At 58.5% G+C, this 22,733-nt stretch overlaps 2 protein-coding genes across 2 annotated transcripts; both read right to left on the reverse strand.

Moving 5' to 3' along the window:
• Positions 1 to 2,702: 2,702 nt before the first annotated feature.
• Positions 2,703 to 12,159, reverse strand: TGFB1 (transforming growth factor beta 1). The gene is made up of 7 exons (XM_038767186.1): positions 11,191 to 12,159; positions 8,079 to 8,317; positions 4,816 to 4,933; positions 4,022 to 4,099; positions 3,784 to 3,934; positions 3,001 to 3,157; positions 2,703 to 2,897 (listed from the first exon to the last, which is right to left on the reverse strand). The coding sequence occupies exons 1-7, from the start codon at positions 11,540 to 11,542 to the stop codon at positions 2,739 to 2,741; spliced, it is 1,254 nt and encodes a 417-aa protein (XP_038623114.1). The 5' UTR covers positions 11,543 to 12,159; the 3' UTR covers positions 2,703 to 2,738.
• Positions 12,160 to 15,035: 2,876 nt separating this feature from the next.
• B9D2 (B9 domain containing 2) lies at positions 15,036 to 17,443 on the reverse strand. The gene is made up of 3 exons (XM_038767399.1): positions 17,210 to 17,443; positions 15,677 to 15,802; positions 15,036 to 15,559 (listed from the first exon to the last, which is right to left on the reverse strand). The coding sequence occupies exons 1-3, from the start codon at positions 17,295 to 17,297 to the stop codon at positions 15,246 to 15,248; spliced, it is 528 nt and encodes a 175-aa protein (XP_038623327.1). The 5' UTR covers positions 17,298 to 17,443; the 3' UTR covers positions 15,036 to 15,245.
• Between the last annotated feature and the right edge of the window lie 5,290 nt (positions 17,444 to 22,733).

The following is a 22,733-nucleotide window of genomic DNA, read 5'->3' on the forward strand; positions in this document are numbered from 1 at the left end:
CCGTTGGGTAGGGACCATCTCTATATGTTGACAACTTGGACCTCCCAAGCGCTTAGTACAGTGCTCTGCACACAGTAAGTGCTCAATAAATACGATTGATTGATTGATTGATTGTTCTCTGTCTCCCCCTTCTAGACTGTGAGCCCACTGTTGGGTAGGGACCGTCTCTATATGTTGCCAACTCGGACTTCCCAAGCTCTTAGTCCAGTGCTCTGCACACAGTAAGCGCTCAATAAATATGATTGATGATTGATTGATTGATTGTTCTCTGTCTCCCCCTTCTAGACTGTAAGCCCGCTGTTGGGTAGGGACTGTCTCTAGATGTTGCTAACTTGGACTTCCCAAGCACTTAGTACAGTGCTCTGCACACAGTAAGCGCTCAGTAAATACGATTGATTGATTGATTGTCCCCGTCCCCCCACGGGTGGCCGGAGGGTGGGGGATGAAGCCCCGCAGCCCCCCACCCGGGGGTCCGGCCTGGCCTGGCGGCGGCCGCCACCTAAAAATACATATATATATATATATATATATATATATATATATATATATATATGTATATATGTTTGTACATATTTATTACTCTATTTAACTTGTACCTATCTATTCTATTTATTTTATTTTGTTAATATGTTTGGTTTTCTTCTCTGTCTCCCCCTTCTAGACTGTGACCCCACTGTTGGGTTGGGACTGTCTCTATATGTTGCCAACTTGTACTTCCCAAGCGCTTAGTCCAGTGCTCTGCACACAGTAAGCGCTCAATAAATACGATTGATTGATTGACTGTGCCAGTCCTGGGCATTCACTGTGCCTGGCGAGACCGAGACCTCCAGCCCCTACTTTTCAGGGTCCAGGGGGTGGGGAGGGGAGACACTCACCCACTCACCCCTACTTATTGAGCACTTACTGTGTACAGAGCACTGTACTAAGCGCTTGGGAGAGGACATTAGAGCAATCAACAGACGCAGACCCTGCCCACAGCAAGCTCACAATCTAGAGGGGGAGAAGGGAGAAGAGTGTGTGCTTGTGTGTGTGTATATATATCTGTATCACGGTGACTCCGGGGAATTGTGTGTTTGTGCGGCTGGTGTGCCTGCTGCCCCCACAACCCGTCGACACACACACACACTCTGTCCAGGCCCCCGTGTTTAAGTCCAACAAGTTCCGACAGCTGCCCCCGGCCAGCCTCTCCTGTGGGCAGCCCACCCTGGGACCCCTCAACCCTGGCACGTGGGGCACCCCGAAGAAGCCCGGAGCGGGCATGGCAGCGGGCCGGCCTCTCCCTGGGGACTTATGTTGCCAACTTGGACTTCCCAAGCGCTTAGTCCAGTGCCCTGCACACAGTAAGCGCTCAATAAATCCACTGAAGAGGTAAGAGGACGAAGCACCAGAAAGAGAGGGGGCCCGGCCGCGGGGCCTCCTGCGTGACCCCAGCGAAATAATAATACTTGCTAAGCACTTACTACGTGCCAAGCACGGGGGTGGATAGGAGCTAATAGGGCTGGACACAGGCCCCGTGCCACACTGAGCCCAGAGGACCCCAGATCCTTCAGCAGACGGGTGGCGGAGGCAGGATTAGAACCCAGATCCTTCCGACTCCCCTAGCTCACCCTGCTTCTCACGTAAGCCCCTCCGGTGGGGACAGTTTTAGACCGTCTCCCCCTTTTAGACTGTGAGCCCACTGTTGGGTTGGGACCGCCTCTATATGTTGCCAACTTGTACTTCCCAAGCGCTTAGTACAGTGCTCTGCACACAGTAAGCGCTCAATAAATACGATTGATTGATTGACTGAATGAATGAATGAATGAACGAACATACGCACACTCCCTCCCAGAGACTAAGCTGCTGTGTCCGGAGCCGGGACCCCCGTCCTCCCGGCCCCCCAACCCACGACCCCCTTGCTGTGCCCAGTGTGTCACACACACACACACACACACACACACACACACACACACACACACACACACACAAACACACACAAGCAGTGTGGCCTAGTGGCAGGAGCCCAGGAGTCGGAGGATGTGGGATCCAACCCCGGCTCTGCCCCGTGTCCGCTCTGAGACCTTGGGCAAATCATTTCACTTCTCTGGGCCTCAGTTTCCTCCCCTGTAAACTGTAGATTAAGACTGCGAGCCCCACGTGGGACAGGGACCGCGTCCAACCCGCTCACCTTAGATGTAGCCCAGCGCTTAGAACGGTGCTTGGCACATAGTAAGCGCTTCCTGCATATATGTCTGTACATATTTATTACTCTATTTTACCTGTACCTATCTATTCTATTTATTTTATTTCGTTAGTATGCTTGGTTTTGTTCTCTGTCTCCCCCTTCTAGACTGTGAGTTGGGTAGGGACTGTCTCTATATGTCGCCAGCTTGGACTTCCCAAGCGCTCAGTCCAGTGCTCTGCACACAGTAAGCGCTCAATAAATACGATTGATTGATTGATTGATTCCCGAATAGCGCAGTTACATACCCCTCCAGCGCTTAGTTCAGTGCCTGGCACAAAGTAGGCGCTTAACAAATACCGTAATGATTATTATTGCACACACAGAGGCCTCCGATTTCTTCTCTCCACGTTTATTCACCCCGGCGGGGTGTCCACCGGGCATCTTTAAATACCCCCCACCCCAACCCGGTTCTCCCCCTCCCCGTCTCCCCCCGCCCCCTGCCCCGGGGCCGGCTCCGGGGCAGGGGGCGGGGGCCGGGCCTGCCGGGGGGGGGGTGGGGGGGACGGGGCCGGGCTCAGCTGCACTTGCAGGAGCGGACTACCATGTTGGACAGTTGCTCCACCTTGGGCTTGCGGCCTACGTAGTAGACGATGGTCAGCGGGTCCAGGGTCTGCGGCACGCAGCACGGGGCCGCCGACGCGCCGGGGTTGTGCTGGTTGTACAGAGCCAGGACCTGCCCGGGAGGAGGGGGCACGGGGCGGGGGGGGGGGGGGCGTGAGGCCTGGACCCCAGACCCCCGGACCCCCGGTCCTCCGGCCCCCCCCAACGGCCCTCACCCTGCTGTACTGCGTGTCCAGGCTCCAGATGTAGGGGCACGGGCCCAGGCAGAAGTTGGCGTGGTAGCCCTGGGGCTCGTGGATCCACTTCCAACCCAGGTCCTTGCGGAAGTCGATGTAGAGCGGGCGCACGCAGCAGTTCTTCTCCTCCGGCGTGCTAAGGGGGCACCGGACGGGCGCTCAGCGGGCACCGGCCCCGGGCCTGAGGGACCCTCCGGGCCTCGGCCCGCCCAGCTCACCGCCTCTACCCCACCCGTGCCCCCGTCTTCACCCTCCAGCGCTCAGAACGGTGCTGGGCACGTAGTAAGCGCTTAACAAATGCCATCATTACCATCACACCGCTTCTCTATACGTATATATGTTTGTACATATTTATTACTCTATTTTACTTCTACATATACATTCTATTTATTTTATTTTGTTAATATGTTTTGTTGTCTGTCTCCCCCTTCTAGACTGTGGGCCCGCTGTTGGGTAGGGACCATCTCTACGTATTGCCAACCTGTACTTCCCAAGCGCTTAGTACAGTGCTCTGCACACAGTAAGCGCTCAATAAATACGATTGAATGAATGAATCCCCAGATGCAAGGGACCCCTCCCACCCCCGCCCCTGCTTCCACCCCCTGATCCTGCCCTCTCGCGTGCTCTCAGAAGGGAGCCACCCTCTCCTGCCCAACCCCTTCCCTCCGCCCCAATGCCCCCTCCTTGGCACTACCCCACCCCCTCTCTCCTCTGTGTTGCCCCTGGAGCCCACGGACCCCTTGGGGCCGGGGGTCGGCCGACCTGAAGCAGTAGTCCTTGCCCAGGTCCCGGCGCCGGCGGGAGCTCTGCAGATGCTGGGCCCGCTCGGCCGGGGTGGCCATGAGCAGAAGGAAAGGGGACCGCTGGTTCTTGTCCTGCACCGCGGCTAGATCGCCTCGCAGCTTGGTGAAGCCTGGCGGGAGGCGGGGTGAAGGGTCAGGGGGGGTCAGGCCTCCCCGGGGCGTCCCCCCCACTCCTCCAGCGGTCAGCGGCCTCTCACCGTCGATCTCCACTTCCAGGGTGGGCGGCGGCCCCTCACAAGAGCAGTGGGCGCTGAGCCGGAAAACTTCTTCCTCCTCTGCGGACGAAAACGAGGGTGTCAGGGCCCGGCCTCGGCCCGCCGTTTGGGGCTCGGTCGTTCGATCCTATTTATCGAGCGCACTGTACTGAGCGCTTGGGAGAGGACGACACGACGCTAAAGAGGGACGATCCCTGCCCACAACGAGCTCCTCACCCCGGGATGGCCAGGATGGGGCAGCCGGGAGGGGAGGAGCCGCAGGCCCAGGTCTGGGTAGGTAGGTTCATTCTTTCGATCGTATTTATTGAGCGCTTACTGTGTGCGGGGCACTGTACTGAGCGCTTGGGAAGTATGAGACGGCCCCTACCCAACAACGGACTCACAGTCTAGAAGGGGGACAGGCGTCCCCTCTGGCTCCCCGCTGCCTGCTGAAGGGCAGCAGGACTGGGCATCCCCCCCGCCCCTCCAAACTGATTAAACCCTCCTTGTTTTGTTTCATTGTCTGTCTCCCCACTTCTAGACTGTGAGCCCGTTGTGGGGCAGGGAGACGTCTCTCTCTGTTGCAGTATTGTACTTCCCAAGCGCTCAGTACAGTGTTCTGCACCCACTAAGCGCTCAATACACTCGACTGAATGAATGGACCGCGGGCCGGACCGGCCGGGCCTCGTGCGTGTGGCGGGAGCGCCAGTCTCAGCCGGCGCCGCTATAGGCCTGGGCCCGGACGGAGGGTACCCGGCCCGGACGGTGGCCGGCCGGCGGCCGGCCCGCGTCCTCACCGGGGCTCTTGATCCAGCGCTGCACGACCTCGGTGACGTCGAAGGAGAGCCAGTCCTCGTCGGCGCTGGGCTGCACGAACCGGCTGCTCAGGTAGCGCCACGATCCGTTGCCGTATTTCTGCGGGAGGGACGGAGGGAAGGACGGAGGGAGGGAGGAGGCCGGGGCGGGTCAAGGACTGTCCCCTGCTCCGGGCCCCGAGGCTCCCTCCCGCCAGGGGGCGCCCTCGCGCTCTGTGGCTCCCTCCCAATAGGGGGCGCCCTCGTGCTCCGTGGCTCCCCCTCCGCCAGGGGGCGCCCTCGGGTCTCCATGGCTCCCTCCCAACAGGGGGCGCCCGTGGCTTCCTCTCGCCAGGGGGCGCCCTGGGGCCCCCCTGGTTTTCCCTCGCCAGGGGGCGCCCTCGGGACCCGGGGCACCACGTGCTTTGCGCATGGCTCCCCTCCAGCAGGGGGCGCCCTCGGGTCCCCGTGGCTCCCTCCCAACGGGGGGGCGGCCCTTGGCTCCCTCCCGCGAGGGGGCGCCCTGGGGCCCCCGTGGCTCCTTCCCGCGAGGGGGCGCCCTGGGCCCCTCCCTCCCCCGTGGTTCTCCCTCGCCAGGGGGCGCCCGTGGCTCCCTGCCTCCAGGAGGCGCCCTGGGGCCCCCCCGTGGTGCTCCCTCCCTCCAGGGGACACCCTGGGGCCCCACCCCGTGGCTCCCTCCCAACAGGGGGCGCCCTGGGGGGCCCCCCGTGGCTCTCGCTCGGCAGGGGGCGCCCTCGGGACCCGGGGGCAACACGTGCGGCCCACGCGGCTCCCTCCCGCCGGGGGGCGCCCTCGGGTCTCCGTGGCTCCCTCTCGCCAGGGGGCGCCCTGGGCTCCCCACCACCACCGGGGCTCTCCCTCGGCAGGGGGCGCCCTCGGGACCCGGGGTGCCACGTGCTTTGCGCGTGGCTCCCTCCCAACAGGGGGGCCCGTGACTCCCTCCCGCGAGGAGGCGCCCTGGGCCCCCCCCCGTGGTGCTCCCTCCCTCCAGGGGGCGCCCTGGGGCCCCACCCCGTGGCTCCCTCCCAACAGGGGGCGCCCTAGGGGGGGCCCCTCGTGGCACTCGCTCGGCAGGGGGCGCCCTCGGGACCCGGGGGCAACCCGTGCGGCCCAGGCGGCTCCCCCCCGCCGGGGGGCGCCCTCGGGGCCCCTTGGCTCCCTCCCAACAGGGGGCGCCCTGGGCCGCCCCCACCGCGGCTCTCCCTCGGCAGGGGGCGCCCTCGGGACCCGGGGCGCCACGTGCTTTGCTTGCGGCTCCCTCCCAACAGGGGGCGCCCGTGGCTCCCTCCCTCCAAGGGGCGCCTTGGGGTCCCCGTGGCTCCCTCCCAACAGGGGGCGCCCTGGGGGCCCCTCGTGGCTCTCGCTCGGCAGGGGGCGCCCTCGGGCCCCGGGGGCAACCCGTGCGGCCCACGCGGCTCCCTCCCGCCTGGGGGCGCCCTCGGGTCTCCGTGGCTCCCTCTCGCCAGAGGGCGCCCTCGGGTCCCCTTGGCTCCCTCCCAACAGGGGGCGCCCTGGGCCGCCCCCACCGCGGCTCTCCCTCGGCAGGGGGCGCCCTCGGGACCCGGGGCACCACGTGCTTTGCGCGTGGCTCCCTCCCAACAGGTGGGGCCCGTGACTCCCTCCCGCGAGGAGGCGCCCTGGGGCCCCCCCCCGTGGTGCTCCCTCCCTCCAGGGGGCGCCCTGGGGCCCCACCCCGTGGCTCCCTCCCAACAGGGGGCGCCCTGGGGGGCCCCTCGTGGCTCTCGCTCGGCAGGGGGCGCCCTCGGGACCCGGGGGCAACCCGTGCGGCCCACGCGGCTCCCTCCCGCCGGGGGGCGCCCTCGGGTCCCCTTGGCTCCCTTCAACAGGGGGCGCCCTGGGGGGCCCCCGTGGCTCTCGCTCGGCAGGGGGCGCCCTCGGGACCCGGGGCGCCACGTGCTTTGGGCGTGGCTCCCTCCCAACAGGGGGCGCCCGTGGCTCCCTCCCTCCAAGGGGCGCCTTGGGGTCCCCGTGGCTCCCTCCCAACAGGGGGCGCCCTGGGCCGCCCCCACCGGGGCTCTCCCTCGGCAGGGGGCGCCCTCGGGACCCGGGGCGCCACGAGCTTTGCGCGTGGCTCCCTCCCAACAGGTGGGCGCCCGTGGCTCCCTCCCGTGAGGGGGCGCCCTGGGCCCCCACCCCGTGGTTCTCCCTCGCCAAGGGGCGCCCGTGGCTCCCTCCCTCCAGGGGGCGCCCTGGGGCCCCACCCCGTGGTGCTCCCTCCCAACAGGGGGGCGCCCTGGGGGGGGGCCCCCGTGGCTCTCGCTCGGCAGGGGGCGCCCTCGGGCCCCGGGGGCAACCCGTGCGGCCCACGCGGCTCCCTCCCGCCTGGGGGCGCCCTCGGGTCTCCGTGGCTCCCTCCCGCCGGGGGGCGCCCTCGGGTCCCCTTGGCTCCCTCCCAACAGGGGGCGCCCTGGGGGCCCCCCCCGGTGGCTCTCCCTCGGCAGGGGGCGCCCTCGGGACCCGGGGCGCCACGTGCTTTGGGCGTGGCTCCCTCCCAACAGGGGGCGCCCGTGGCTCCCTCCTTCCAAGGGGCGCCTTGGGGTCCCCGTGGCTCCCTCCCAACAGGGGGCGCCCTGGGCCGCCCCCACCGGGGCTCTCCCTCGGCAGGGGGCGCCCTCGGGACCCGGGGCGCCACGTGCTTTGCGCGTGGCTCCCTCCCAACAGGTGGGCGCCCGTGGCTCCCTCCCGTGAGGGGGCGCCCTGGGCCCCCACCCCGTGGTTCTCCCTCGCTAGGGGCGCCCGTGGCTCCCTCCCTCCAGGGGGCGCCCTGGGGCCCCACCCCGTCGCTCCCTCCCAACAGGGGGCGCCCTGGGCGCCCGTGGCTCCCTCCCTCCAGGGGGCGCCCTGGGGCCCCACCCCGTCGCTCCCTCCCAACAGGGGGCGCCCTGGGGGCCCCCCCGTGGCTCTCCCTCGGCAGGGGGCGCCCTCGGGACCCGGGGCGCCACGTGCTTTGGGCGTGGCTCCCTCCCTCCGAGGGGCGCCTTGGGGTCCCCGTGGCTCCCTCCCAACAGGGGGCGCCCTGGGGGGGCCCCCGTGGCTCTCGCTCGGCAGGGGGCGCCCTCGGGCCCCGGAGGCAACCCGTGCGGCCCAGGCGGCTCCCCCCCCGCCGGGGGGCGCCCTCGGGTCCCCTTGGCTCCCTCCCTCCCTCCAGGGGGCGCCCCGGTCTCGCTCGCCCGCCGGCCCGCCCGCTCGCCCACTCGCCCTCCGGCCCACTCGCGCGCCCCCACCTGGTAGAGCTCGACGTGCTGGTCGTCGGGGCCTCCGCCTCCGCCTCCGCCTCCTCCTCCTCCTCCTCCGCCTCCTCCTCCTCCTCCTCCTCCGCCGTCCCGGGTCTGGGACTTGAGGCGGAGGAGTCTTAGCTCGGCCCGGGCGAGCAGCGCCGCCTCCGGCACCGCCTCCCGCACCGCGGAACCGTTGAAGATGAAGTAGACGCTGTGGGGCACCTTGGGGTACCGCAGGTACGACGCTGCGGGAGGAACCTGTGGGGGGGGGGTGGACGGCTCAGGAACACACACACACACACACACACACCCCACACACACACACACACAACCAGGCCCGGACGGCGCCCGCCTCCACATGTTGCCAACTTGGACTTCCCAAACGCTTAGTAGTAATAATAATAATAATAATAATAATAATAATAATGGCATTTATTAACCTCACCTCCCTTCTCTCCTTCTACTGCCCAGCCCGCACCCTCCGCTCCTCCACCACTAATCTCCTCACTGTACCTCGCTCTCGCCTGTCCCGCCATCGACCCCCGGCCCACGTCATCCCCCGGGCCTGGAATGCCCTCCCTCTGCCCATCCGCCAAGCTAGCTCTCTTCCTCCCTTCAAGGCCCTCCTGAGAGCTCACCTCCTCCAGGAGGCCTTCCCAGATTGAGCCCCTTCTTTCCTCTCCCCCTCGTCCCCCTCTCCATCCCCCCGCCTTACCGCCTTCCCCTCCCCACAGCACCTGTATATATGTATATATGGTTGTACATATTTATTACTCTGTTTATTTATTTATTTATTTATTTTACTTGTACATTTCTATCCTACTTATTTTATTTTGTTGGTATGTTTGGTTCTGTTCTCTGTCTCCCCCTTTTAGACTGTGAGCCCACTATCGGGTAGGGACTGTCTCTATGTGATGCCAATTTGTACTTCCCAAGCGCTTAGTACAGTGCTCTGCACATAGTAAGCGCTCAATAAATACGATTGATTGATTGATTGATTGATTGATTGATTGATTAAGCGCCTACTACGTGCAAAGCCCTGTTCTGAGCGCTGGGGAGGTTGCAGAGTGATCAAGTTGTCCCACGTGGGGCTCACCGTCTTCACCCCCATTTCACAGATGAGGCGACCGAGGCCCAGGGAAGCGAAGTGACTCGCCCAAAGTCACACGGCTGACACTTGGCGGAGCTGGGATTTGAACCCATCACCTCTGACTCCAAAGCCCGGGCTCTTTCCACGGAGCCGCGCTTTGCACATAGTAAGCGCTTTATAAATGCCGTTATTATTATTATTACAGTGAGCGCTCAGTAAATACGACTGAATGAATGAACGAGCTGGGAGCCGGGAAGCTACGGCGCCCAACCGCCCGGGCGGAAGTTGCAGCTGGAGGGATGGGGGTTAGACCCGCCAAGCTCACTCTCTTCCTCCCTTCAAAGCCCTACTGAGAGCTCTCCTCCAGGAGGCCTTCGCACACTATATATGTATATATGTTTGTACACATTTATTACTCTATTTATTTTACTTGTACATATCTATTCTATTTATTTTATTTTGTTAGTATGTTTGGTTTTGTTCTCTGTCTCCCCCTTCTAGACCGTGAGCCCACTGTTGGGTAGGGACCGTCTCTAGATGTTGCCAACTTGGACTTCCCAAGCGCTTCGTACAGTGCTCTGCACACAGTAAGCGCTCAATAAATACGATTGATGATGATGATGATGACTGAGCCCCCTCCTTCCTCTCCCTCCCCATCCCCCCCGCCTTACCTCCTTCCCCTCCCCACAGCACCTGTATATATGTTTGTACGTGTTCATTACTCTATTTTACTTGTCCATATTTATTCTATTGTGTTAATATGTTTTGTTTTGTTGCCGTCACCCCCTTCTAGACTGTGAGCCCGCTGTTGGGTAGGGACCGGCTCTAGATGTTGCCGACTTGGACTTCCCAAGCGCCTAGTCCAGTGCTCCGCACACAGTAGGCGCTCATCATCATCATCAATCGTATTTATTGAGCGCTTACTATGTGCGGAGCACTGGACTAAGCGCTTGGGAAGTACAAATTGGCAACATATAGAGGCAGTCCCTACCCAACAGTGGGCTCACAGTCTACGACTGAGTGAATGCCTGCCCTGGGGTCCGCTCCTGGAAGCGCCGGTGCCCTCCCCCTGGCACACCCCCTTCCTCCGTGCCTGGACGGGGCCCCCCGCCTACTGTCTAGCCGCGGTCCTACCAGCTGAACGCCCCCGTCGGGCCCCGGAATGGTGACTCTCTCCTGGGGGAGGAGGAGACTGGGCCCCAGGGCCCTCAAGGGCCAAATGGGAGGGATAAAAAATTCAAAGTCGTGTCGTCCTCCCCCCTCCTCGACTGACCCGCTTCTGGAAGTGATGGGTGGGTGGGTGGGTGGGGGGCCACCTCTAATGATGGGAGGGGGCGGCAGGGTGACAACTTTTCCTTTCCCCAACTTTGGACTCGAGGCTGTATTTGTGTGCCATTACGTGCCCCGGCCCCTCGTTCTCCCCAGCTGAAATAGCCTCCCCGCTCCCATCAGAGCCCCCCTCCTCCAGAAAGCCTCCCCTGCCTAACCACGCCCCGATACGTATCTATCCTATTTATTTATTTCATTTTGTTAGTACGTTCGGTTTTGTTCTCCGTCTCCCCCTCCTAGGCCGCGAGCCCGCTGTTGGGTCGGGACCGTCTCTAGATGCTGCCAACTTGGACTTCCCAAGCGCTTTAGTCCAGTGCTCCGCACACAGTAAGCGCTCAATAAATACGATTGATGATGATGATGATGTGTCCCCCTCCCCTCGCCCCCGGCCAGGCCGCCCCTTGGGGAGGAGGGCGGGGGGGGGGTCTCCCCGTGCCAGCCCCGCTCAGACAGGGCTCCACAAAGCTGTCTTCATGGCCCTGCCAATTAGTCATCAAACCACAGACCCAAACAACTTCAGGCCGGGGCTCCGGGCCTCCCCACCCAAAGGGCCGGAGGGGGCCTGCGACCCTCGCCCGTGTGCCAGGCTCCGGAGGGAGAGGCCGGTGGCACCGTCCAGGCCGCCCCCTCCCAGTCCCCGAAGCGGCGGTGCCCATGTGGGCGCCCCTCGGCCCACGTGGCCGTCAATCGAGGCCTGACCTTCGTTGGGCTTGAGCATGGCGATGCGGGTGACCTCCTTGGCGTAGTAGTCGGTGTCGGGCCTGTCCCGCTCCCGGCTGCGGCTGAGCTCGCCCAGCAGGTCCCGGGTGCTGTTGTAGAGGGCCAGCACGGCGTCGGGCAGCGGGCCCTGGGCCTGGCCCTGGTCGCCGTCGCCCTGCGGGGGACTGGCCAGCCGCAGCTTCGACAGGATCTGGCCCCGGATGGCCTCGATCCGCTTCCTCTTCACCAGCTCCAGGTCGATGGTCTTGCAGGTGGACAGGCCGGCGGCGGGGCCCAGCAGGGCCAGCCCCAGCAGCAGCAGCCCCAGCCCCGCACGCCCCGACGGCGGCATGGAGGAGGCGGCCACAGTCCGGGGGGCGGTTGGCGAGGAGTCCTGGGCCTCCTAAGGCGGGGCCGAAGAGACACACGAGTCCGCTCTAAAAGGGGATCAGCCCGTCCGTCGCGGGGCCTCCCACGGGGGCCCCCGTTGCTGGACCCCGGGCCCCGGGCCTCGTCGCCTTCCCGCTGCTCCCGGTGGAGCTGTTCCCGGTGTTCCCGGTGCTGTCCCCGGTGCAGGCCCGGCCGGGTGCCCGGGCTTGGGGCAGAGCATGGAGAAGGACCGGCCGCGCTGCAGCGTCGGGGGGGGCGGTGGGGGGGCTCCCGGGGCTCACAGGAGGCGTTGCGGGGGCCCGGCCCGCATGGTCGGTGGGTCGCTCTTTCGGTGGGTCGGTCGGGGCGGGGGGGGGGGGGCCCGGAGCCCCGACCCCTCCCTCAACGGGGGTCTCGGTCCTCGTCGAGGCGGGCGGTTGGTCCGGACGTTGCTGGGGGGCGGTTGCCCCTGTTGGGAGGGAGAAGGGGGGGGTTGTCTTTGGGGGGATGATTGATTGGCGGGGTGCCCCCGCCGTCGGGCTCTGGGCCCCGTTCCGGTTCGGGCCGTTTTAAACGTGTCCCGCCCCACCCAGGAAACGAGGGCGGGGGAGGGGGAACCGACACAGTCCCTCCCTCCCTCCCTCCCCTCCTCCCGGTGTGCCCCCCGAGCTCCCCGCCCCCGCGGCCCCAACCCGGGAGGAAACGGGGGAGGGGGAAGGGGCAGGGCCGACGCGGCCCCCACCCCCTCCCCAAACTGCGGCCTTCCCACTTCCCCTCCGGAGCCCCGAGGGCGGGATAACGGGGTGGGAGGGGCGGGATAACGGGACCGGACGGGAGGGGGGCCCCGCGGCCGGCCAGTGCCACTCATTCAATCGTATTTATTAATAATAATAATGGCATTTATTGTTGCCGACTTGTACTTCCCAAGCGCTTAGTACAGTGCTCCGCACACAGTAAGCACTCAATAAATACGATTGATTAAGCGCTTACTACGCGTAAACCACTGTTCTAAGCGCCGGGGAGGCTACAAGGCGATCAGGCTGTCCCACGGGGGGCTCACAGTCTTCATCCCCATTTCACAGATGAGGGAACTGGAGGCCCAGAGAAGTGAGGGACTTGCCCAAAGTCACACAGCCGGGATTTGAACCCATGACCTCTGACTCCAAAGCCCGCGCTCCTTCCACTGGGCCACGCTGCTTCTCATTTATTGAGCGCTTACTGTGTGCAGAGCCCTGGACTAAGCGCCTGGGAAGTACCTCCTCCTTCCTCTGAGCCCCCTCCTTCCTCTCCCCCTCTCCATCCCCTCCGGCCTTACCTCCTTCCCCTCCCCACAACACCTGTATATATGTATATGTTTGTATGTATTTATCACTCTATTTTATTTGTACATATTTATTCTATTTATTTTACTCCCCCTCCTCCCCCTCTCCATCCCCTCCGGCCTTACCTCCTTCCCCTCCCCACAACACCTGTATATATGTATATGTTTGTATGTATTTATTACTCTATTTTATTTGTACATATTTATTCTATTTATTTTATTTTGTAAATATGTTTTGTTTTGTTCTCTTGTCTCCGCCTTCTAGACTGTGAGCCCGCTGTTGGGTGGGGACCGTCTCTAGATGATGCCAACTTGGACTTCCCAAGCGCTTAGCCCAGTGCTCTGCACACAGTAAGCGCTCAATAAATACGATTGAATGAATGAATGGAAATACAGTCCGGCCCGGGACACACATACACACACCCCCGGGCCCTGCCCCACCCGGCCCTAAGGGTGGCCCCAGGGTCACACTGCCCACACGGAGAGGATGCCAGGATGGGCAACCCTAACTTTCCCCTGGCCGACCCTTCCCAACGGCCCCCGGCCTGAGGGAGGGTCTCGGGACAGAGGGGCACAGAGCCGCCCCTGAATCCGTTTGGTCTGGGGCACCCAGTTTGGGGGGACCCCCCCCCCGACCTGACCTGACAGACTGCCCCCGACCCCCGAATCCGGCGGCCTTGGGCAACTCGGTGGCTTTCCCTGCGCCTCAGTCTCCTAAACTGCCCAATGGGGATTCCGTACCTGGCCTCCCTCCTTTTCATTCATTCAGTCGTATTTATCAATCAATCGTATTTATTGAGCGCTTACTATGTGCAGAGCACTGTACTAAGCGCTTGGGAAGTCCAAGTCGGTAACATATAGAGACGGTCCCCACCTGACAGCGGGCTCACAGTCTAGAAGGGGGAGGCAGAGAACAAAACATATTAATAAAATAAATGGAATATGTACAAATAAAATAAGTAGAGTAATAAATCCGTACAAACATGTATACATATATACAGGTGCTGTGGGGAGGGGAAGGAGGTAAGGAGGGGACTCAGTCTGAGAAGGCCTACTTAGACTGTGAGCCCCATGAGGGACCGTCTCTATATGTGGCCGACTTGGACTTCCCAAGCGCTTAGTACAGTGCTCTGCACACAGTAAGCGCTCAATAAATACAATTGATGATGATGATGATGATTGAATGAATGAATAAATGAATGAATGAGGGACAGGGACTGTGTGCGACCTGGTATTCATTCATTCATTCATTCAATCGTATTTATTGAGCGCTTACTGTGTGCACAGCAATATACTAAGCGCTTGGGAAGTACAAGTTGGCAACATATGGTATGGTATGGTATCTACCCCAGCGCTTAGAACAGTGCTTGACACACTTCTTTAAAAAAAAAATTGTCCACAAATGAAAATAAAATACCTCACGCCTCCTCCTCCTCCTCCTCCTCCTCCTCCGTCTGCTGCTGCCCCCTGCTGGGCACTTCGCGGTTCGCCCCAGCCCGACCTTGACCCCTGACCCCTGACCCCTGCCCTGACCCCCCTCATAATAATAATAATAATGATGGCATTTATTAAGCGCTTACTATGTGCAACACACCGTTCTAAGCGCTGGGGATGTTACCAGGTGATCAGGTTGTCCCACAGGGGGCTCACAATCTTAATCCCCATTTTCCATCAACATCAATCGTATTTATTGAGCGCTTACTATGTGCAGAGCACTGTACTAAGCGCTTGGGAAGTACAAATTGGCAACCTATAGAGACAGTCCCTACCCAACAGTGGGCTCACAGTCTAGAAGGGGGAGACAGAGAACAAAACCAAACATACTAACAAAATAAAATAGAATAGATATGTACAAATAAAATAAATAGAGTAATAAATATGTACAAACATATATACATATATACAGGTGCTGTGGGGAAGGGAAGGAGGTAAGATGGGGGGGATGGAGAGGGGGACGAGGGGGAGAGGAAGGAAGGGGGATGAGGGAATGAGGGATGAGGAGTTCCAGATGAGGGAACTGAGGCACAGAGAAGTGACTCGCCCGAAGTCACACAGCTGACAATTGGCGGAGCCGGGATTTGAACCCACGACCTCTGACTCCAAAGCCCGGGCTCTTTCCACTGAGCCACGCCGCTTCTCATCTCCAAAGCACGGCTGGAGCTGGAAATCGGGCTGCTTTATTCGCATCAAAATCAGTTTACAAAACATGGAGCGCGGGGTGGGGTCGTGACGGGTGAGGGGCCTGGGGCCGGACGGAGCGGGAGAGGAGGGAGGACTGGGCCCCGGCCACCAACCCTGTCCGTCCAGCCACTACCAGCCGGGCCTCCCCGCCCGGCGGGTACCACCCCGGGGTCTCCACTGCCAATCAGCACTCAACCCCGTAGCGGGCAAAGTGCCGGGGCAGCACGGTGAGGTGGAGCACCACGGTGCCGGCGGCGGCCGTGTGCAGGCGGTAGCGGTCGGCCCCGCTGTAGACCACGTCGCTGTGGAGGAGCTGGGGCCCGCCGCCCACGAAGGCCCCCGCCAGGCGCTCTTGCCAGCTGCCGAGGGGCCGCCACGTGACGCACTCCAACCGGTGGGAGCCCGGGCTGGTGGGTACGTGACAGAAGCCGTAGCCCGCGAGTTGGCAGCGGCCGAATCCGTCCTGGGACCACACTTGGAGATGGAGCTTGGGCCAGCCTGCGGAGGGGCGGGAGATCATCATCATCATCATCATCAGTCGTATTTATTGAGCGCTTACCGTGTGCAGAGCACCGGACTAAGCGCTTGGGAAGGACAAGTTGGCAGGTTCCTTACCCTGAAGGCCCTTGGTGGCAAAGTGCAGATCGATGGGGTGGGACCAGTAGGCCATGTCGCCAATCTGGGGGCTGTCCACCTGCGTCTGCCCTTCCCGCACACCGGACAGCAACTTCCATGCCCCACCTGGGGAGGGGCAGACAGGGGACCCAGATGGGCACGGATAGGTGGTGGTGGGGTGCCCACAGAGGGACCGAGCCATAGGCGTTAGGGGAGAGGGCCCCAGGGGGTGAGGAAGGGATTTCTATGAAGTGAACTCCATGCGAATGAGATACTAATAATTTTGATATTTGTTAGGCGCCTACTCTGTGCGAGGCACTGTGCGAAGCTGGGCTGGACGCAAGCAAATTGGGCTGGAGGCAGTCCCTGTCCCACGTGGGGCTTACAGTCTTAATCCCCATTTTCCAGACGAGGAAGCTGAGGCCCAGGGAATCAATCAATCGTATTTATTGAGCGCTTACTGTGTGCAGAGCACTGTACTAAGCGCTTGGGAAGTACAAGTTGGCAACATATAGAGACAGCCCCTACCCAACAGTGGGCTCACAGTCTAAGGGAAGGGAGGTGACTTGCCCAAAGTCTCATAGCAAACAAGTAGCGGAGGTGGGATTAGCACCCAGGTCCTTCTGACTCCCATGCCCATCAATCAATCAATCGTATTTATTGAGCGCTTACTGTGTGCAGAGCATACCATCCTCTATTCACTAGGCCTAGCTGCAGCTCAGTAAGTAGGACTGACAGACTGACTGAAGAGGATCGGGGGTGAAGAATGGATTTCTGTCAATCAATCAATCGTATTTGAGTGCTTACTGTGTGCAGAGCAGTGTACTAAGTGCTTGGGAAGTACAAGTTGGCAACATATAGAGACGGTCCCTACCCAACAGCGGGCTTACAGTCTAGAAGGGGGAGACAGACAACAAAACAAAACATATTAACAAAATAAAATAAATAGAATAGATATGTACAAGTAAAATAGAGCAATGAATACGTACAAACATATGTACAGGTGCTGTGGGGAAGGGAAGTAGGTAACTACGTACAAACATATATATATATATATATATATATATATATATATATATATATACAGGTGCTGTAGGGAAGGGAAGGAGGTAAGGCGGGGGGAGGGGGGGAGAGGAAGGAGGGGGCTCAGTCTGGGAAGGCCTCCTGGAGGAGGTGAGCTCTCAGTACGAGCTGAATAAAGTCAAGTGAATCCCTTGCAAATAAGATGCAAAATGCCCTGAAAGTGAGCAACTGAATCTTCCCCTCTGGAGTCCCAGGGGCAGCCCCAGGGTACTCCCCGACCCCCAACCCCACCTCCCCCCGGGGCGGCCCAGGCACCTGACCTGGTCCGGTGGGCTTCTCTGCAACCCCAGGGAGCGGCCCAACCCTGTCACCCTCCTTCCTTCCCTCCCCCCGGGGAGCCTCTCCCTGGGGAAGTCCAGGGGGAATGCCGGGCTGTGGGGGCAGGGCTGCTGCAGTGGGCCCAGCGCCAGGGCCGGGGGTGCGGGGAGGATGGGGGTCGTGACCTCTGACCTGTGTGGACCCCCCACTTGCAGAAGAGGCTCGTCTGGGGGAAACCACTGGCCCCCAAAATCTGGCCGATGACGTGCAACTCTGCCATGGCTCCTGGGGAGCAGGGGGGTCAAAGGTCATGAGGCGGGAGGGGGGAGATTCCCAGCATCCTCCACGGGGGAGGGGGGGACCACTTTCTCTTCTTCCGTTCTCCCCCCAAGTCGTAGTCCCCCGCTGGTCCTGGCCTCTTCTCCCCCTCCTTAGCGCATGCGCAGACGCGCGCCCCTTCAAAGCGCATGCGCCGTGCCGTTCCCGCGGCCCCTGGTGGGAGGGGGGGGGGTTTCCACCTCCGCGCATGCCCACCCCGCCCCGAGAGGAGCGTGCGGCCCACGCATGCGCACTCCCGCCCTCGCTCCCTTCGTAATAATAATAGTAATAATAATGGTGGTATTTGTTAAGCGCTTACTATGTGCCAAGCACTGTTCTAAGCGCTGGGGGGGGGATACAAGGTGATCAGATTGTCCCACTTGGGGCGCACAGTCTTAATCCCCATTTTACAGATGAGGTAACTGAGGCACAGAGAAGTTAAGTGGCTTCCCCAAGGTCACACAGCTAAGTGGTGAAGCCGGGATTCAATCAATCGTATTTATTGAGCGCTTACTGTGTGCAGAGCACTGGACTAAGCGCTTGGGGAGTCCAAGTCGGCAACATATAGAGACAGTCCCTACCCAACAGTGGGCTCACAGTCTAGAAGGGGGAGACAGAGGACAAAACCAAACATACTAACAAAATAAAATAAATAGAATAGATATGTACAAGTAGAATAGATAAATAAATAAATAAATAAAGCAATAAATATGTACAGACATATATACAATAATATGTATATATTATGTAATATGTATATATTATATACAATAATAATGGTGGTATTTGTTAAGCGCTATGTGCCAAGCACTGTTCTAAGCACTGGGAGGGGGGGGATACAAGGTGATCAGATTGTCCCACTTTGGGCTCACAGTCTTAATCCCCATTTTACAGATGAGGTAACTGAGGCACAGAGAAGTTACGTGGCTTGCCCAAGGTCACACAGCTGACAAGTTTTGGAGTCGGGATTCGAACCCATGACCTCTGACTCCCAAGGCCGCGCTCTTTCCACCGAGCCACACTGCTTCCCTTCGTCTTTGGGGGACCCTCCCCGACTCTCCCGCGCGCCCCCCCCCCCGCCCCACGTCGCCCCCGCCTCCACGCCGCCCTCCATCCCGCCCGGGCAGCGAGAAACCTGGATTGATCGATTGATTGAATGAATGAATGAATGAATGGATGGATGGATGGATGAATGAATGAATCAAGGCCCTACTGAGAGCTCATTTCCTCCAGGAGGCCTTCCCAGACTGAGCCCCTTCCTTCCTCTCCCCCTCGTCCCCCTCTCCATCCCCCCATCTTACCTCCTTCCCTTCCCCACAGCACCTGTATATATGTATATATGTTTGTACATATTTATTACTCTATTTATTTTACTTGTACCTATCTATTCTATTTATTTTATTTTGTCAGTATGTTTGGTTTTGTTCTCTGTCTCCCCCTTCTAGACTGTGAGCCCACTGTTGGGTAGGGACTGTCTCTATGTTTCCATCTTGTACTTCCCAAGCGCTTAGTACAGTGCTCTGCCCACAGTAAGCGCTCAATAAATACGATTGATGAATGAATGAATGAATGAATGAATGAATGAATGAATTGACGCTGCCCCGCCCCATCCCACCCCCAGCACTCCAGGTTTGTTCCTTGCCGCGCTCGCTTCCGGGGGCCTCTCCGACCGTTGCCCTGGCAACCTCTAGGCCCCGCCCCCCAGCCTTCGGCTGATTGGCCTGCGGGAAAGGGGGCGGGGCGCGAGGCAGCCAATGAGCTGCCCGCCCTCCTCGGACGCGCGGCCGGGGCCATGTTGAGTGCGGCCGGGCCGCCGTCGTGGAAGGCAGAGGCCGCCATCTTGGGTGTGGCGTTCATTCATACATTCAGTCAGTCGTACTTTTTAATGATAATAATGGCACTGATTAAGTCTTCATCCCGGGAAACAATGTGGCTCAGTGGAAAGAACCCGGGCTTTGGAGTCAGAGGTCACGGGTTCAAATCCCGACTCTGCCACTGGTCAACTGGGTGACTTTGGGCAAGTCACTTCACTGGGCCTCAGTTACCTCATCTGTAAAATGGGGATTAAGACGGTGAGCCCCACGTCGGACAACCTGATCACCTTGTAAGCACCCCAGCGCTTGAAACAGTGCTTTGCACATAGTAAGTTCTTAATAAATGCCATTATTATTATTATCCCCATTTTACAGGTGAGGGAACCGAGGCCCAGAGAAGTGAAGTGACTTGCCCAAAGTCACACAGCTGACAATTGGCGGAGCCGGGATTGGAACCCATGCTCTCCAGCGCCCATGCTCTTTCCACTGAGCCACGCTGCTTCCCTAACGTATAGATTCCTTATGTATAGATTTATACATAAGCACTTCTGGGCCTGGAGGTTGAGGAGGATGAATAAAGGGAGCAGGTCAGGGTGACGCAGGAGGGTGTACTTCCCAAGCGCTTAGTCCAGTGCTCTGCACACAGTAAGTGCTCAATAAATACGATTGAATGAATGGAATGAATGAATGAGAAGAGGAAAATAGGGCTAGTAATCCCAGTAAGTAGTCTCACACCTTCATCCAGCCTTCCCTGTATATATGTATAGATGTTTGTACATATTTATTACTCTGTTTATTTATTTATTTTACTTGTACATATCTATTCTATTTATTTTATTTTGTTAGTATGTTTGGTTTTGTTCCCTGTCTCCCCCTTTTAGACTGTGAGCCCACTGTTGGGTAGGGACTGTCTCTATATGTTGCCAACTTGGACTTCCCAAGCGCTCTGCACACAGTAAGCGCTCAATAAATACGATTGATTGATTGATTGAGTCCCCTGTTCCCAGCCCCTGGCTTTCCCATCCCGTCCCCCCAAGTCCAAACCTTCAAGTAATCAATCAATCATATTTATTGAGCACTCACTGTTTGCAGAGTGCTGTACTAAACGCTTGGGAGAGGACAACACAACAATACAACAGACACAGTCCCTGCCCACAGCGAGCTCACGGTCTAGAGGGGGAGACAGACATTAATAGAAACAAATACATGATGGATAGGGATACAAGTGCTGTGGGGCTGGTGTTGGGGTGGGGGGTGAATAAAGGGAGCCCCCCAAGCTCACTCCTGGGTCTCCCTGGTTCCCAATCCTTTCTTGCTTCCTCCTGCGTCCCCTCTCTTGGACTCCATTTGAGAGCTACTGCTGCTCCTGACACCACCGGTGGAGTTTGGGGGTCTAGACGGGGAGGATCAATCAATCAATCAATCGTATTTATTGAGCGCTTACTGTGTGCAGAGCACTGTACTAAGCGCTTGGGAAGTACAAGGATGCGGGGAGGGTCAGCAGCAGAGGCAGAGGACGCCTCCCTCCCTCCTCAAATCTGACAGACGATGACACTCCCCTGCTCCAAAGCCTTATCGAAGGCCCACCTCCTCTGAGAGGCCTTCCCTGACTAAGCACCCCCTTTCCTCTTCTCCCACTCCCTTCTGCGTCGCCCTGACTTGCTCCCTTGATTCATCCCCCCTCCCAGCCCCACGGCACTTAGGTCCAGATCTGTCACTTATTTATTTCTATTCATGTCTGTCTTCCCCACTCTAGACTGTAGGCCCATTGTGGGCAGGGAATGTGTCCGTGTATTGTTCTGTTGTACTCTTCCAAGCGCTTAGTACAGTGCCAGGCCTGGAATGCCCTCCCTCTGCCCATCCGCCAAGCTAGCTCTCTTCCTCCCTTCAAGGCCCTACTGAGAGCTCACCTCCTCCAGGAGGCCTTCCCAGACTGAGCCCCTTCCTTCCTCTCCCCCTCATCCCCCTCTCCATCCCTCCATCTTACCTCCTTCCCTTCCCCACAGCAGCTGTATATATGTATATATGTTTGTACATATTTATTACTCTGTTTATTTATTTATTTATTTTACTTGTACAGATCTATCCTATTTATTTTATTTTGTTAGTATGTTTGGTTTTGTTCTCTGTCTCCCCCTTTTAGATTGTGAGCCCACTGTTGGGTAGGGACTGTCTCTATATGTTGCCAATTTGTACTTCCCAAGCGCTTAGTACAGTGCTCTGCACATAGTAAGCGCTCAATAAATACGATTGATGATGATGATGATGATGATTATTACTCTATTTATTTATTTATTTTACTTGTCCATATCTATTCTATTTATTTTATTTTGTTAGTATGTTTGGTTTTGTTCTCTGTCTCCCCCTTTTAGACTGTGAGCCCACTGGTGGGTAGGGACTGTCTCTATATGTTGCCAATTTGTACTTCCCAAGCGCATAGTACAGTGCTCTGCACATAGTAAGCGCTCAATAAATACGATTGATGATGATGATGATGCTGTGCACACAGTAAGCCCTCAATAAATACAATCGAATGAATGAAGGAAAGGAAGAAGAGGGGACAGCCTCCTTGGACTTTCTTCTTTTCCGTCTTCATCCTTCTCTGGAGGGCCGTGGGCACCTGGCTATGGAAGCAGGGACAAAATTCTCCTAACCAAATGGAGCGAGGGGCCATGAGGAGACGGGAGAGTCAAGCGCTTAGTACAGTGCTCTGCACATAGTAAGCGCTCAATAAATACGATTGATGAAGGGGGTGGCTTCTTGGTGTTAGAAAGGGGTCAGGAGAACGATGGAAGCCTGGGGGAGGAGCGAGTGAAAGGTTTTGTGTTGGTGTTGGTTCTTTTTTTATAGCATTTGATAATAATATTAATTAATAATGTGGTATTTGTAATGTGCTTATTATGTCCCAGGCACCATACTAAGTGCTGGGGGAATACAAGCAAATCGGGTTGGACACAGTCCCCGTCCCCCCATGGGACTCACGGTCTGTATCCCCATTTTACAGATGATGCCAAGAGAATCAATCAATCAATCAATCGTATTTATTGAGCGCTTACTGTGTGCAGAGCACTGGACTAAGCGCTTGGGAAGGACAAGTTGGCAACATATAGAGACAGTCCCTACCCAACAGTGGGCTCACAGTCTAGAAGGGAATTGACTTGCCCAGGGTCTCTCAGTGGACAGGTGGCGGAGTCAGCATTAGAACCCATGAGTGTCTAGCTCCCAAGCCCGTGCTCCATAATAATGATAATAATGTACATATCTATTCTATTTATTTTATTTTGTTAGTATGTTTGATTTTGTTCTCTGTCTCCCCCTTTTAGACTGTGAGCCCACTATTGGGTAGGGACTGTCTCTATATGTTGCCAATTTGTACTTCCCAAGCGCTTAGTACAGTGCTCTGCACATAGTAAGCGCTCAGTAAATACGATTGATGATGATGATGAACGATGGCATTTGTTAAGCGCTTACTATGTGCAAAGCACTGTTCTAAGCGCTGGGGAGGTTACAAGGTGATCAGGTTGTCCCACGGTGGGGCTCACAGTCTTCATCCCCATTTTACAGATGAGGTAACTGAGGCCCAG

The sequence above is a fragment of the Tachyglossus aculeatus genome, chromosome 26 (assembly GCF_015852505.1).
Source record: "Tachyglossus aculeatus isolate mTacAcu1 chromosome 26, mTacAcu1.pri, whole genome shotgun sequence".
NCBI lineage: Eukaryota > Metazoa > Chordata > Mammalia > Monotremata > Tachyglossidae > Tachyglossus > Tachyglossus aculeatus.